The sequence below is a fragment of the Heloderma suspectum genome, chromosome 12 (genome assembly GCF_057233095.1).
Source record: "Heloderma suspectum isolate Gila_16-S chromosome 12, 16-S_ref, whole genome shotgun sequence".
Classification (NCBI taxonomy): domain Eukaryota; kingdom Metazoa; phylum Chordata; class Lepidosauria; order Squamata; family Helodermatidae; genus Heloderma; species Heloderma suspectum.
The window spans coordinates 15,451,031-15,467,832 of NC_139469.1; the positions used below are offsets into that span (position 1 = coordinate 15,451,031).

Below are 16,802 nucleotides of genomic sequence, written 5' to 3' on the forward strand. Positions count from 1 at the left end.
CAAATCAGAATGAGCAGCAGGGGGGAGGGGCAGGCAAAGAACTGTATCCCTCAATGTACTAATTTTCCCTGGCTTCAACAATGTGGACTGCAAAGCTACGTGCTCGCTAGGGAAGTCATCCGCTAGTGGCTGGAGGTGTTACTGCAGGTTTCAAACACATGAACAGATTTAAATCAATTGTTCTAAACTGTTAAATGCAATTGACTGATTGATTGATTGATTGATTGATTACATTTCTATACTGCCCAATAATCGAAGCTGTCTGGGCGGTTCACAAAATTTAACAAACAAAATAACCCAGAGGTGCACACCCCTAGAGTTCCCTTAGTATACATGCCAAGTTTCAGATGCCTACATTTCACAGTTTGGGCACTATGGTGCTGATGGATGGACAGACAGAAAGACAGACAGACACAATCTCCTTTATTATTGTAAATGTTGCAAGCGGGGTCTGTTTGCTAGTAAAAATAAACAATAAACAATGGCATCTATGATTGTATGAGTATCTATTTTGCTGTCCTGCCAAAGCTTCCAACCACATCTATGCCAGGCAAAATATGCACTTGGAAATAATTGATGGGAGACATAGTACATAGGCCCCCATTCTCTCTTTATGTAAGATCAATTAGGTGGGTGGGTTCAAGAGACTTGGACTTTTCAGTGGTGCCCCCAAAACTGGAGAATGCCCTCCCTATGAAGGTCTTCCAGGCTCCCCCTCTTCTTGTTTTTACTTGTCTATTGAAGGCATTTGTAATTTCAACAGTCTTCTAATGTTTAATTATTTGCCACTTCAATGGACTTTTATGACAGATGCTTTTTATGCTGATATGTTTTTATTGTTGCTATTTTTAATATTCTAAGTATTGTTTTGAGCTGTTAAATTTTAGTACTATTTTTAAGCCTGAGAATTTTTTTGTAAGGAACGTTTTGTACATTTCTCAAAAACGTTACCATCATCATCATCATCCTGTAATTTATCTTTTAGAAGTACTGCCATTAATGGAAGTAAGAAGATGTCATACCTAGGGATGACAGAGAAATCTGCAATGGATCCAAATGAACTTGGATTTCTGTGAAACCAGCTTGCAGATTCCTCCACAGACTTGCTTTTCCTGAGTTGGGCAGACTTGCCGACTGGTTTTTAACTTTGGGGGGATTTGCGCAAATGCGCACTTGTGTAAATGCGCATTTGCAACCAGGAACAAAATTCTTGTACACCCCTAAAATAAATCCGATTCCATTAATGATGGAACAAATGACGCCTGACAATCTGCGAAACACAGATTGAACTGATTTAATAAAATCCATACATCACTAGTTGTACCTGAATTCAATTGTGTTTATAGATGCAGTCTCTGTGGAGTTCAGAGCACAAAGGTTAGCACCTAGTCCTGCCAAATCAAAGCTTTTCAGGGTGTCCATCACTTGACCTGAGTCTTCCAGAAAGCCCTCTAAAATGGATTTGGCCTGGAAAACAAACAAACAAACAAACATACATGTAGGTCAATGAAATGCAGTTACACTAGAAAGAGCCATACATGATGCTGTACCACACAGGAAGTTAAGCTGTAACTGATTAATCTGGAGCCACAGATCTCAGGTTGTTTTCAACATAGCAATAATGGAAAGTGCCCTTTGGATTGAAGGTGAAAAAGAACAGTTCTTAGATCCACCGTGATTGTCGCAGGGAGCTTCCAGATTAGGCTTTTATGACACCATCACCCTGCCTTATTCACAGAATTTTAGGTGTGTGTGTGTGTCCAGATGTTATCATCTTCAACTGGTAACACCACCCATATTTTCCCACTGGTGGTTCTGCCTTTTCCCTTACTGCAGAAAAATCTCTTGAGAAGACAGAATAGCTGCACAATGTCTTCTCATTGGTAGTGCTAGGAGCCCTCTGCCTGGAAGCCCCCTGTCTAAACTGTGCTTAGATATGTTTTGCAGTGAAGGAGAAGCCATGCCTCCTATAAGAGTGATCCACCGGCTGGTTTTCCTAGCAGCCATTTCAGGGATGGGGCTGTTAGGGGCAGAGGATAGTCCTGGATCAGAACTGATAGTTATCTTTGGAGAAGCCTTCAGTGAAAGGGTGGGCTAATTAATGTTACCAGTTTAATTACATGTTGTCAGCTGCCTTGGAGACCTTTAGAGTTGTAAAGACAAGATACAAATGTTTCAGATAAATATTTATTTATGTAGTGCTTCTAGTGTTGTGTTATGTGAAAATGGTTCACAGTGTTTTGAGACCCAGGGCTCCTTCACACGGAGCTTTTATCCTGTGACTGAGATGCTCCTTAACGGAAGTTTGTGGGCTCTTTATGTGACGCCGTGATCATTCAAGGCGTCTCCTGCACGAAATGCCCTTTGTTCCATTTTTAAATAGATCGCAGATAACGAGCTATCAAATTACCCCGTTGTGTTCCGCTTCAGTTTCCTCTGTGAAAAGAGTAAAAGCGGCAAGAAGAGGAGCGAGATCAAAGAAAGATAATGGAAGACTCAGATACGGGGAGAAGGAGGGGGAAGGGGGTGGGAGAAAAGGAAGCACATGAAAAAGGGAGTCATTATGATCCTGCAATTAAAATGGAAGCAGAATTTAAATGCAGGATTTTAGGCTGGTTAGAGATGCCCCCAGTACAATGGCTCTTAAAGAGGGAGGGAAATCTTACAGAGTTGGGGACGGTTATCAGGAGTTGAACAGACTTTACCCATCCAGGGGTGGACAACCTCTAGTGGCTGGAGGGCTGCCTTGCCCCTGGAACTCATCAGGATGATTTGCATAAAACTCTGCATAAATTTGCATAAAATTTGCATACGCTGCATACGCTAATTTATATGTATTGACACAAATTTAGGAATCATTATTATAATTTAAATAGAAATACAGTACATCTCACTATACTGTGGTAGACAGTGACCAAATGACCAGTGTGCCTGGCTGTTCAGTCTGCTGTTCAGGTGCTAACTGTGAATGAGCAACAGTGCTTATGGTTCTTTATCTGTAAACTGGAATTGGACAGCCCTTCAAACAGAGGACTGCCCTCTCTAAAAGAGGACACATAGCCATCCTATTTGGAAACACCTCTGGAACTGTCCCTGTTATCAAACTATGTTGTTTGAAACCACTTGTAGGGGAGCAAATTGGGCTCCCCTGTAGGAGAACGTGCTGTCTGCCTCCAGTTATGCTTGATCTGTATATTTTGCAAATAAAGCAAAATATTCCAAAATAGCCTTCCATCTCCAAGGTTCTTTCATCCAAAGAAATCCATGGCCCCTGGAACTTCTCACTGCATAGGCAGATGGAGAAAGTCTAACAATATTCTGCAAGGTTAGTATGGGTGGCAGGTTTGCTAGCTGGTTCAGCTCTTTAGGATTGAGAGGCAGTTGTTTTTTCATGGAGGGAAGCTCATTATTAAAAGTTTGGCAACACGTGATCTTAGCTAATAGGCCGAGAAGCAATAGCAGCTTGATGTATAGAAGAATTGTGTCTTTTCATTATTGATTCGAATGAAAAAGTTCAGGGAACACCTAAAACCATTTTGTTTACTGGGCATGATTTAATGTAAGTTTTGGTATAAAACAGCTTGTGTTTAAATGCTTAATATTTTTCTTTAATTTGTGACCATTTTAAATGTTAGAATTTGATCACTGTAAGCACTGTTCGGCGTTATTCTGTATCAAGTATTATGATACCATTACATAAAACAACAATGAAAGTTATCTAAGGGGGGAAAAGCGACACCTCCTTCCATTCAATGGACTCGCAAGACACACTTACCTGTACAGGGTTCCAGTCTGTTTGCTGGCTGAGTGCAGCAATGGTATCAACAGAACTCAAGTCCAGCGCTCCAATTTCAATCTCATTTAGCGCCGTGGCAATGTGCCCAAGAGAAACGACATGATAACTCTTCCAGCTTGTCAGTGGGCCCCAAACCTTTAAAAACAAACCTGCTGATTAACAAATATAGTTCATATAACTGCAAGCTTTACTGTTTAGCAAGCACTAGTAGGACCTGCAATAAAATGTTGAAATGTTTCCTCCCACCATATACCTAAGAGAAGTGCTTCTCTTCAGGGCTCTAGTGAGCCTTGTATAGAAGTTTTGTAGTGTTGTTCAGGCCTCTTGTGGGGAGATGTGTGAGATGAATCGGGAATGGGGAAGAAATAAAGGACACCCAGGACCGGCCCTCTCAATGAGGCAGGATGAAACCCTCATCTCAGGCAGTGGATTGGGATGATTGGTGGATCACGTGCCCCCGCCATCCATCGCCAGGGAGGTCACCCATCACTTCCTGTTCACTGCCAGCCAAGCCCAATGTCTTGCTCTGAGGAACGACCCCTCAAGAGTGAGGCATTGGATGGGTGTTCCACAGAGCCCCACTGGACACTTTCCTGCTGCGGCTGGTGAGGCTCTCCAGAGCAGCTGGCAGGCAGGCCTGATGCCTTTCTCTAAAGAAGGACTCAGACACATTTCCACAACAGGAAAGTAGCCAGTGGAAGGATCTCTGAAGTGACCACCAGGCCCAAATGCCTCACTTTGAGGAGGTCTTTCTCAGAGTGAGGCATTATGGGTGAGGTGGCCCTGGAGCCCACCTGTGCTGTAGTGGCACAAGCGGTCTGTGGCCACCTTGCTCACAATGCCTCTGTGAAGGTTTGAGGCCTACAGAGGAAAAGAGAAAAACGGTCAGGCTTAGAGACCTGGACTTTTTGTTGTTGATGTTGGGAGGAGGTATCTCTGAGAGGAGTAGTTTCATTTCCCCTGTTAAGTTTCAGTTTCATTTTCCCAGTAAAATTTCATTTCTTCAGTTTTGAAACTGTACTTTAAGTTTTGAGGGAGGAGGGTACAAAAAGAGAGTCAGAAAGACCAGAGGGTAAGAACAGAGTCAGGGAGACCAGAGCCTGAAGAGCAAGCAGGATGCAGCAGCCTGGAGAATAAGTATAGCTAGGGTAAAGGAACTTGCGTTTTGCAACTTCTCTTAATGCCTTTTGTCTCACTCAGCTCTATTGTGTAAATGCCTTTAGTTGTGATTTGCTTGCTTTAATTTACCACTGAACTGTTGTGGTTAAACCCTGTGTCTACAGTGTCAGTCACCCCATGCCTGCAGCCTAAACCCCATGTTATTGGGAAGGAGAAGGTAAAAGAAGGAAGGTGGGGTTCTTAAGGAGGCAAGAGATCCTTAAGGAGTTGCTCAGGGGGTGCAGGTCAACGGGGGAACTCTGACAGTCTCACTCTCAGGGAAGATCCTTCAGAGGCATTTGGAGAGGGAGGCAACAGTGTGTCCTCCCACCTCACATGGTGAGACATCTTGTGCCACTGTTGGGGACACCTTTTTTTTTAATCTCCTTTAGCTGCAGCACTGTAGGTAGCCTTAGGACAGCACAAAGCTACCATAATGGGGCTGTGAATGTGATTTAAATCTTGTAATCTCATGCAACAGGGCTGAGAGAGAGAAAGAAAGAGAGAATGTGTAAGTAAAGTAGGTCCTCATTTACAAAAAGTATTGATTTTTTAAGACTGAGAACAGATGGTGGATGGTTATTTAAATGTTTTCCTAAATTGTTTCTCTCCCTGCCCTTTCCTATCAGGGCCAGTGCTACTCTTAGGCAGAGTGAAGTGGCCGCCTCAGGAGACAGATGCTGGGGGTGCTGGTGTTAGCTCCGCTAACTATTCCTCCTGAGCTGTTGCCATCCTCCTAAGCCAGTGCCTGATGATGGTGACACTTCCTTTTTGCTTACTTGGGCTGTCTTTCTCATCTAGTCACCTTCTCCCTATGTGTCACAGACACTGCTAGGGTGGCCATATGTCACCTTCTACAGAGGTCAGTCCTCCATTTGAAGGCCGGCAGAGGATTGTCTTCTATTTTGAAGGTATTCTCTATTCTGAAGGGCTATCTAATCCAGGCCTGGTTTAAAGATAAAGAACCATCAGAAGGAAGAGCTCAGGGGCCTTGAAGTTCCCCACCAACAGCATCTGGACAGCAGACTGAACAGGCAAGGCACACAGGTCACCTGGTCACAGTTTTCCACACTATCGTGAGATGTGCTATATTTCTATTTAAATTATAATTTCAAAATGTGCATTAATATATATATATATATATATATATATATATATATATATAAAATAGCATATGCACATTTTATGCAAAGCAGTGTCCTCTTTTGTCCTATTTTTGGGTGATGCATGTCCTGTTTTTGGCTATTCACAACTGGCCACTGTAGACAGTGTTGTACGGAAAGGCCCCTGACTTAATTCCTCAGCACAGGCTAGGGATGGAAGAGCCAGTGATTTTCAAGCTGGCCTAAATTATCTGAAAATCTCTTCGAAGCTCATTTTAGCTGACTTGTATTTTTGTTTTCAACTTGTTTTTTGGCTCATTCGAATGGGAAAAGTGCACATTTCTGTGTGTACATTTCAAAAGTATGTACATATGTTTCCCCCCATTGACCAAAGTGTAAACATCCATATTTTGGGGGAAATGCGCATTTCAAAGTGCGCATTTTTAATGCATTTTTCCAACACAATTGCAAATTGGGGAATTTGCAAACATTTCTAAAAAAAAAATAAAAGTGCTCCTGCTTGCGTTCGGGATTGTGAACAGGACATGTCAGCATAATTTGTAAACAGAAACAAAATGCTCATACATTCCTACATGCATTGCTCTGCTCACATGAAGCATGTGAGTGCATCTGCTGCTTCACTGCAGCATTTGTGATGAAGGATGCTGTCCTGTCGCCAGTGGTGAAGTCAGAATCAACTGCCAGCCAGGGTTGGCTTTTGCATGTGGACCTCGCCACTGATGGCAAAATGTGTTGGGCCAGCCCTGCCTAAGATATGAGACTGAGGAATTAAAAATAATGTGCTTTAAAAAAAAAAAAACCACCTTCTTCACTACTACATATGTTTCACAAGTATCTTAGTTGGTACAAGGTTTTGACTGAACTGTAGATCCCCCACCCCCTGCCCCCCGCATATAAGTTCTTATTAAGCCCTGGAATCAGAGATCAGAAAAGAAACTGTTTCAGACCTGTAAAAGAATTCATAAAGAGAGCACATTGGATCATGTGCAGAGTACTTTTTGTCGCCACTGAATAACTACAGCCCACCTACCTACATCTGGGATTAGGGATAAATTCCACCACGGCAGATGGTGTGACCTCTCAGTTTTCAAAATTAGGCACCCATTAGCACTACACAAATTATTTCAGAGTCGTGTCTGCTTTGCATTTTGAGCTTAGCAGTGTAGTTTTGCTAAAAATATCTGCTGACCAAAGGACTGTGAGCAGTTTAGTACGTTACAAAAGTACGTATCTCCCAGCTGAGCACAGCTGGTGAATGTTAATCTTGATGATAATTTCTCTTGGTTGGAGATCACTCTCTAAGGAATAATAATAATAATAATAATAATAATAATAATAATAACAGCTTCCTGACATGAAAGCAAATCAGCCAATCAATCTTACTGTTAAGACTAAGGCAGTTTAATTTTGTTCCATGGCTGTAGCTTTTGTTCCTGCATATTTTGAAAGGTATATATACATTATTAAAATGATTTTTTAGGCCACCTTGAAGGGTGGAACCCTCTCAAGGCAGTGTACAAGATAAAAACAATACAAAACTATGCAAAATGCAATAGAAAAGCAATAAATAAACGTTCAATAAAAATACTATGAAAACAGATGATACCAATAAAACCTGCAGCCCATAAACTATAGAAAGGCCAGCAGAAACAAGTGGGTTTTCAGAGCCTTCCTAAAGACCTGCAAAGAAGGGGGCCTGATGAACACCTGATGGAAGCTGATTCCAGAGGGTGAGGCCACCACTGAGGAGGCCCTCTCTCTTGTACTCACCAGCTTAACTGCCCTTGGCAGAGTGCAGGCAGACTAGTATGGGGGAAAGTGGTCCCTCAAATCGCTCCTTCAGAAACTGGCTTTTTATTGGGGCACAGGCCCAAGACATTTTGCTTTCTGAGGCAAAGAACAAGGTGGTGTCCCCTCCTATTCCATGTACAAAAGCCAACTGGACACACAGTTGAATCTTATTTCAACAGTGGTGATGGGACAGCATCTTCCACTGCGCCTCAAGGCAGCTGGCTAGCTTAGGGGGCACTGGGCAGCCATACTCTGCTCCAACAACTTGCTGCTGCCTCCTAGCTTCAGCTGGCTGAGGCAACCACTTCACTCTGCCTAATGGCAGGGCCAGCCCTGTTGGGATGGGAGCAGGGTGAAGTCCCCATTGCGTTTCTAACCTCAGCCTGTTTTTGACCTTGTTGTGTGGATTTGCCCCACCTTCTGTCCAAGGACTGAGCTTTGATCTGGCCTTAGCAGACATACAAACTCATGTGCTCCCTTAAATATGTTCTTTGGAATCTGGACTTCATTCCTCCCTCCCACCTTTCATAACTACCTGCTTAGCTTTCTCTTTCAACGCAAAAAGCTGAGATATGTTGAAACTGTCCACAGAGCCAAGGAGTTCTACAGTCTTGGCAAAAGTGCTGGTATCCATGCACATCAGCTCCTGAACGGACCAAAACATGTTTGCTTCTGATAGTTTTATAATCTCGTCTGAGGTCGGTGCTGTGACGTCAGCACAATCTGGAATGGAATATATGTTATTTAGCATATTTCTGGATTGCCCTTCTTTTCAAAGAGCACTTGAGACAAAGTACAGTAAAATAAAAATAATAAAAAGGAAAGCAACAAAAGAAATATCAAACCATGACAAAAAGACTGGAGCTAAAAAAAATAGCTATGTTACAATAAAACCAGGGAGTAACAATAACATCAAAGAGTGACATTAACCATTAAAAGCTCATCTTCACCATTAAAAATATGGTCTTGACCAGTCATCTGAAGGACCATATAGAAGAAGCTAACGTAAACGCGTTGGAAAGGGAGTTCCACAACTATGTAAAGAAAATTAGCGAAGAGGTTGATCACTAACACAAACTCCTTGAATGGAATCCTAATCAACAGCAATTTATTTATCTGAAGTATTTTTATGCTGCTCGTCAGTCAGAAAAGCTCCCAGAACGACTTCCATATAATCAGTTAAACAAGACAGTCCCTGCATGCAGGCTTGCAATCTAAAAAGACACAACACACAAGGAAAAAGGAATGGGAAGGGAAGAGAGGGAAATTCTTTTAACAGGGCTGGTGGAATGGCTGCTCGGGGTGTCAGCTGAAGGAGGAGGAGCCTTCATGAGGGAATATATTCCCTTTTGTTAGAATGCTACCATGTAGGGAGCGGGAAAGACAAAGTCCACCACAGTGCAGAAGTTGCATTTGCTCATCATGACCTCTTTGTATTATGGATCTCTGTGAGTGGTAGTTTTGCCACTGATTTCAATGGGATTTGGATTGTAGTCATGATCTACAGCAGTGGTGGGGAACTTGCAGGGGCACAGCCAAATTTCATGCCACCCACAGCGTCCTGGCACCCTCTCTGCCTGAGTAGAAAGAGCAGAGAACTTTGAAAGAGCAGAGATGGGGCTGATGGCTGTGGGGAGGAGATAAAAGGGGGGGGAGAGAGAAGGGAGTAGCAGAAAGAAAGAGAAAATGTAGTGCCTCTGCCCACTTTTGGTTCTGCCTCTGCCCACAATCCAATGTAGCCAGTGATTTAGTTTTCTCACAGGTTATCGGCCTTTCATTAAAAAAGTGTTACCCATCCCTGACCTACTGTTAATTCTATCCTCATATACTATCTTTTTTATACATAGCCTCATCCTGGCTTCCCTTGGTCACTATAGTGTGTGAGAGGACTGCAGGAAGTGGCTTATATATTTCAGATGATAAGTTTGCTTGAGAGATAGTGACTGGGCCAAGGTCATCCAGTGCGCTTCATAACTAAGTGTCAGGATTCCCTTAGCCTCCACTTCACCTCAACGCCCAAACATACACAGACGAGAGGCTTCAGTCTACAGCTTTTAATCCATTACTTCACAGGGTCATACAGATGCAAATTCTCAGGGAACTCTCAGTCTACAAAGGAATGCCTTCAGGGGATTCAAATGGAATTTACAAGAGTTGCCGGCCATTTGAAGAGGGAGGTGGTCTCGCTAGCCTAACTCAAGGGGGGGAGGTCCCTCTCTTCTCATGAGGCCTCTAAGTGTAGCTTCTCATGCAAAGCCAATCGGGTAGACCGTCTAAATTCTGCCCCTGCCTTCTCTCTCTTTGCTCTGTGCCTGCACCTGACATCTATTAGGTCATCCTCCTGTTCGCTGCCTCTCACAGGGATGGGTGGGTGAGGAGGGACCCTCAAGCTCAGCCATCTGGATGTTTGTAACCCGAGAAGCAGGCCTACTCATATCTGGACTAGCCTGGGAAAACACCTCCCCCATGTCTGATGGTTTTCTTTCAGAATCTGAACTGCTATCCCACTCTCTACGCCCAGAAACACCCCTGACATCAAGTGCAGATGGGATTTGAACTTAGGTCTACCCAGCCCTAGTCCAACATGCCAATAGTCTTCTAGATAAGGCAGCTTCTTAGGAGAATGGCCATAGCTCAGTGTTAGTGCACAAGCTTTGTATGCAGAAGGTTCCAGGTTCAATCCCTGGCATCTCCACTAAAGAAGGAGAAGGTAGCAGGTGATTGGAAAGACCTCTGCCTAAGTTTCTGGAGAACTGTTCCCAATCAAAGTAGACAATACCAGGCTAGAGAGAGACATAATTTCACCTGGTGTTATAAGTAATAGGTTAATAAGTTCCATATTATTGCTGTCCTGTTATGGCCTGATTAGGCTCAGTGTTAGGTTAAACTGAGGGGTAATCCAAAAGCAAGTCAGTAAACAGGCAAGAGGGAGAGTTCCAAAAGAGAGCTCTGAAGAGCAGCCAAGGTCCAAACACAGATAAGTAGTCAGATGCAGTATGCAGTCCAAGAAGCAGAATCAAACAGGAGTCTAAGGTCAGTATCACAAAGGTTCAATCACTGGGCAAGGTCAGTGGTACAAGGCACTGGAGCTGGTACAAAACGTTGCTTCCAGCAATGGCTAGACTGACACTGCAGGTGTATATTGCCAGAGCTTCATGAGCCCTTCCCAGGGCTCAGCTACAATTCGTTGTGGGCCTTGCTCCCAAGGAGTGCCTCCCTCTTGAGGAGTCCCTCCCGCTTGAGGAGTCCCTCTTGTTATCTGAGCACTTCTCCTTAAAGGAGCCCTACTGGCCTGCCTCTTGAGGTGACGACGCCCTCGAGGGCTAGGAGGTTGCCTAGCCTCCACCTCAGAGGTGGAACTCCCCTCCTCCTGTGGGGACAGAACCCCGATCATCTCCCCTGAGACCACATGCTCCCCCAAATCTCCTGCCATGAGTGGCTCCTTGGTGTTGGCTGTTTCTGGGGGCTCTGGCACTTCCTCAGAGGAAGATTCCTCCAGCAGGGGCATCTGCAGGAAAAGAGGTTTGCTTTCAGGAACATAGGAAGCTGACGTATACCGGGTCAGACCATTGATTCTTCTAGCCCAGGGTTGCCAACACTGACCGGCAGAGGCTTTGCAGCGGTTCAGGCAGGATTTTTGCCTAGCCCTGCTTGAAGATGCTGGGGATTGAAGCCTGGTCCTTCTGCGTGCAACGCTGGGACTGTACCACTGAGCTACGGCCCCACCCATCCCTGTTAAATGTTGCATGTTAAAGGGAAGCTCTGCATTTCAAAGCATCACCGTTCCATAAACCCACCAGGAATCAAGACCAGCTCATGCGTCAGAGCTGCACCCAAATTTAGATGTGGAGAAGTGCATTCTGCAACCACTGCCTAACGTTAGTTCTAAGCAGTAGCGTGAGAGGCCATGGCTCCTAAAAAATTAAAGTTTGTCCAGCCCCTTAGAAAAGTGTAGGTTTGCAATTGTTATCTAAAAATAAAATAGTAAAATTAAATCATCTTTGGATTTCACCATTTCTTGTAGTGAAGCAGAATATCACAGATGCTGCTGAACTCCCTGTGCTAAACAAATTGCAGTGAGGATGTATCAAACAGATTTGTACTTGGAGCGGAAGCAAAAGGAAGGATTCACTTCAATCAAATAAAACCGCAGAAGCCAGCAAAACATTCTAACAAGATTGTATTTGCTGGGCCAATGGAGGGAGGGCCTAGAAAGACTTATTAAACCTTGCATTCAACAACCATCTGACAACTGTCGAAATGAAATAGCTTCACAGTTTTACAAGCAAATGGACAGATGGGTTCTCATTCTCATGTAAACAGTACTCATGCAGAGGCCACCTCTGTAGAAACTTAATTTTATTTCGCCCTGGAAAAAACAAGCCTATTAAATTCCCCAGAGCACATGAGATCTGCAGGCAATTTCAAGGCAAATGAATTTATTAGAGGTTTGGTTCCATTTCATGTGCCTGATATTTTCTCCTTATTGCAAATTCAGGTCAAACTAGATGTGATTAGGGAGCTGCTATTTGCCACGTGGAGCAAAACATACAGGTATCATATGGATATGTTTTGCCCTGCAGGACAAATAGCTGGGGGTGGGGGGTGGGGGAGGGCAGTTAATTGGAAAATGACACGGGAGAAAAAAGTTAACAAGTGTTTCCTGGTGCCACCATGGTCCTGATTTGAGTCCTGACACCTCTGCAGCAATTAACACTTTAAAATACCATGGCTAACCCTGTTCTTCATCATCGGGTCTAGTTTAGCCTATTTACCTAAGCCAGAATGGGGCAGATGCGAAACAGCGTTTCAAGACTGGGAGATGGTTGCAGAGGCAAGCTAGGTTCTCACTCTACAATCACAGAACCGTGGAACTAGCTTGAACCTTAAGGTCTTCTTATGAAATCCCTGTACTAAGGAACGTGGATTAGACCATATGATCACTACCATAATGTGCTAAACAGAGAAATAGCAAGTAAATTGTGCTAAGCTTCCTAGGGATGCCATCTAGCCAGATGAAGAGTTCTGGTGAACTTGAAAGCTTGCACACTATTTTGTGACCTTTGGGTTGGCCTGATAAAGGTATGGATTTTTGTAAAATGATTGTCCCATATGTTTTTAAAAGTGAAATTTAACATTTTACAGTGGATGTGTCAAAAGCAGGCCTTGATATGGAAGTGGTACAACGGCTCTCCTACTAATTTCCCTGCAGAAAATGTCCTGGGTTCAGACAACATGCTAACCCATGGTTTATTTATTTCATTCATTTATTCATTTATTCATTACATTTCTATACCGTCCGATAGCTGAAGCTCTCAACAAACAACCTGTGGTTCAACAGCAACCCATTGTGCAAACCCAGTCATGGTGTGTTGTAGGGTTATTGGACAATTATTTAACCTTCAAACAACCCGTACCACTCAGGATCAGATGACACAACAAACCATGCTGGGGTTCAAAATGGCTTCCAGGACACACCACAACCCACCGTGGCTTCAGTAAGCCATGATGGGCTATGATGATCATGTGAATCAGTTCACTGAGTTGATGCTGAAGTCATGATGTCTACACAGTTGAGTCTTAAGATGAAATGGGAGAGGAGGGTTTGCAGACATGCAAACTGGGCTCTACCAGTCCTCATTAAGCTATTCTGAAGTTTCCTCCACTCCTACCCCAGGTTTCTTTTTTTAATTAGTACTTCTAAAAACCTTGTGGTTCCTCCAAACCTGCTGATGCGTCATCTCTTATACATGGGTGGTAGCATTTGGCTACATAAAAGCAACGACACTCACAGCCTGAACATTGGAAATAGAAGGAACGGTTGTATGACAATGCTCATAAATTTTAAGGATTAAGGAACAACACTGGGATGTATGCAGGGCCGAGTCAATGTGTACTGATGTGTGACAAAGGATTAAATGGAAATAATTCTTTGGCTCAAATGTACACACTTCCTTTTGTTTATACTTTAAGCCAGAGGCGCAGAACCTCTTTCAGCCCAAGGGCTGAATTCCATTTCAGAGGAGCTCTTGGAGGCTACATTCCAGTGGTGGGTGGGGCCAAAAATGCCAGCACACTGTAGTTTAAGGAAGTAATGTTATGCATGTTTAGACAGAAAAAAGTCCTGGCTGGGGAATGCTGGGAGTTGTGGGACTTTTTTGGGTCTAAACATACAGAGGATTGTGCCCCAAAGCTCTTACCTTTGGGGGACTTTTTCTGCCTAAACATACAGAGGATTGTGCCTTAAAGCTCTTACCTTTGGGGGACTTTTTCTGCCTAAACATACAGAGGATTGTGCCTTAAAGCTCTTACCTTTGGGGGACTTTTTCTGCCTAAACATACAGAGGATTGTGCCCCAAAGCTCTTACCTTTGGGGGGCTTTTTCTGCCTAAGCATACAGAGGATTGTGCCCTAAAGACCTTTTGGGGCCTCCTAGAGGGCTGGATTTGGCCCCCAGGCATGAGGATCTGCACCCATGCTATAAGCTGAGCAAAAAAAATAAATAAATTTAAAAGCGGTTACATTCATTTGAGTTATTCCTAACATAATCCAGCGGATACTTGCCAGGCTCATGAATAGATCTAAGTTTAGGGAGCAAAGGCTCCACTGTTTTTTCTTGCTTCATTTTGCTTTGCTCTCTGTCTCAAAGCACATTTACACCAATAAAACCAAACAAAGAAATCTACAGCAGAAAGACAGCAATGAATGACATACCAGGAGTTGAACTGAGTGCTCCAGCTGGGATGCTGGAGTTGCGGACAAATTCAAAGTGAGCCAACAGCAGCTCTTCGGATGGAGGAAGTGGCCCAGATGTCTTTGATGCTATTTCTGAGATGATATCAGGAAACTTTGATGGGATGGAGGGATAAAATGATTATTTTAGATGATTGTTGCTTTGACAGAAGACACTTAGGAAGTGATAAGATGTAGGAAAACAAATGTGGAAGATCAGAGCACATTTTACCACTAGAAGATCCTAGGGCAGCTGGGGTGTGTGCTCTTGGCAGGTGGCCAGCCATGCCTACCATTGATGCTAGCCCTGGAAGTATTTCTTCTGTCTGTCTTGAATTTACTGGTCATCAGTTGTATTGACTGCCACCCATCTTCCAGTGCTGTCCTAGGGAATCCCCCCCCCCCCCAGTACTATATTTACTTTCAAAGCAAAGATTGTACTTTGCAAGGATCCTTTATATGCTAACAGTGAACTCATTCTGCAAGTGTGGATCCGTATGTATCCAAAATGTCACAATCCACACACAAGGGAGAGGTATCAACAGGCTTGGGGGAACCCAAATGTTTGCAAAAGTACAAATGCTTTTTAGGGGGTGGGGGGAAACCCCCCAATGAAACCTGAATGTGCTTAGTGGACACAGAATGAATGCTGGCTGACTGTTGGCTCGTGGGGAAAATGGAAAAGGGTGGTGGGAGGGGGAATGGAATATCCTGCAAAAGGGCATGCCTGGCTGGAACTCTGCAACATTTTGTTGCAGCTCCCACAAAATAGCCGGCATACACATCCTATCACATCAATTTTAAGCAGAATTACACTCACTTCAGCAAAACTCTGGCAATACCTTTTCAACAAGGACTTTCAGTTCAGCTTTTGGCAAAAGAGCTACAAATGGTCCGCTATCTTGTGTTGTTTCAGCCGTCCAGTTTCTTGGAGAACTGAAAAAAATGTTTTTCAATATTATATTATGTGAATAATGTAATCCTAGAACATACTCAAATAAATTAGGAAGTAAATGTACAGATCAACTTCACATACTGGAATAACAAAGGCAGTAGCTATGTAACATGCTTTTTCGCTGCTTTCTTTTCACGTAATATAAATATTTTACTGTTACTTAGATTTATCTGAGGGCTGCTCCACAAAACAGCTAACTTGGAGCAATTGGATGGAAGGTGCATGCAAACATATGGATCTGGTTTAAGGTGCATCCAAACATAGATACTTTGAGCAGCGGCGCTGCTGTGGGAATAGCACACCATGCTTTATTCATATGTACAACCTACTCTCCAAGAACAAGCTCAGGGAAAACAAGTTCAGTATGTGTGTAGCAGAACCCATCTTATTTATACATTTAAAGTATTTTTATCCTGCTCCTTCACCAAAAAGGAGCAATCAGTAAAACAAGACAGTCCCTGCCTGGAGATTTACAATCTAAAGACACGACACACCAGGAAAAAAGGATGGGACGGGAAGAGGAAAACGTTCAGTAGCCTTTCAGCAGGGCTGGTGAAATGGCCCCGCTTCTTCTCTCATCTCCATCTGTTACATCCTGTTGGGAACCATGCTGACTAGTTTGGAGCTTCCTAACATCAAGAACCTCTCACTGCCCCTCCCTGGAATCAGTTTTCAGTTCTTTAAAAATGTGTATGTTTTAAATAATGAGCCAAAGACGCATTAACATTTTTAAGGTGTCAAATAAACATACACATACAGTGCAATCCTATACATGTCTGGTCAGAAGTAAGCCCCGTTGAATTCCCCAGGGATTACTCCTAGGTAGGTGTGTGTAAGGACTGCAACTTTAAAATGTTAATTTGGCTCATTATTTATAATGCAGTTTTACAAGGCACAATCTATTTGAAAGACTCCAAGCAGAGGAGGGAATACCACTGCCAGCCAATCAGTACTGTGCACAGCCAGCTGCCAGCCAATCAGTGCTGTTCACAGCCAATGTTGCAGGAAATCTTATACAACCAGTGAAGGTAGGAAGACACTACATCTTGGCACACAAGTAGAAAAGACTGTGGCAACTACTGGTACATCTGCATGCACACTTACAGAGCTAGAAAGCTAAAATTACAAGGATCTGTCCTCTAATTAAAGGAGCTCCTCTATTTATTTATAACATTTGTATACTGCTCCCCATCCAAACAGATTCCAGAGCAGTGAACACAGAAGTATAATAGTAAAAAAGATAAAA

General features: G+C 43.4%; 1 protein-coding gene across 1 annotated transcript in view; it reads right to left on the reverse strand.

Annotated features, from left to right (window-relative positions):
* The window catches only part of OTOA (otoancorin), a 72,255-nt gene that overhangs the window by 24,330 nt on the left and 31,123 nt on the right, over positions 1 to 16,802 (reverse strand). The window contains exons 20-24 of the mRNA XM_084818467.1: positions 15,444 to 15,537; positions 14,584 to 14,716; positions 8,405 to 8,592; positions 3,776 to 3,931; positions 1,325 to 1,467 (exon numbers count right to left, since the gene is read on the reverse strand). Of these exons, the coding sequence (XP_084674593.1) occupies positions 1,325 to 1,467; positions 3,776 to 3,931; positions 8,405 to 8,592; positions 14,584 to 14,716; positions 15,444 to 15,537 (714 nt within the window). The remainder of the gene's footprint in view (positions 1 to 1,324; positions 1,468 to 3,775; positions 3,932 to 8,404; positions 8,593 to 14,583; positions 14,717 to 15,443; positions 15,538 to 16,802) is intronic.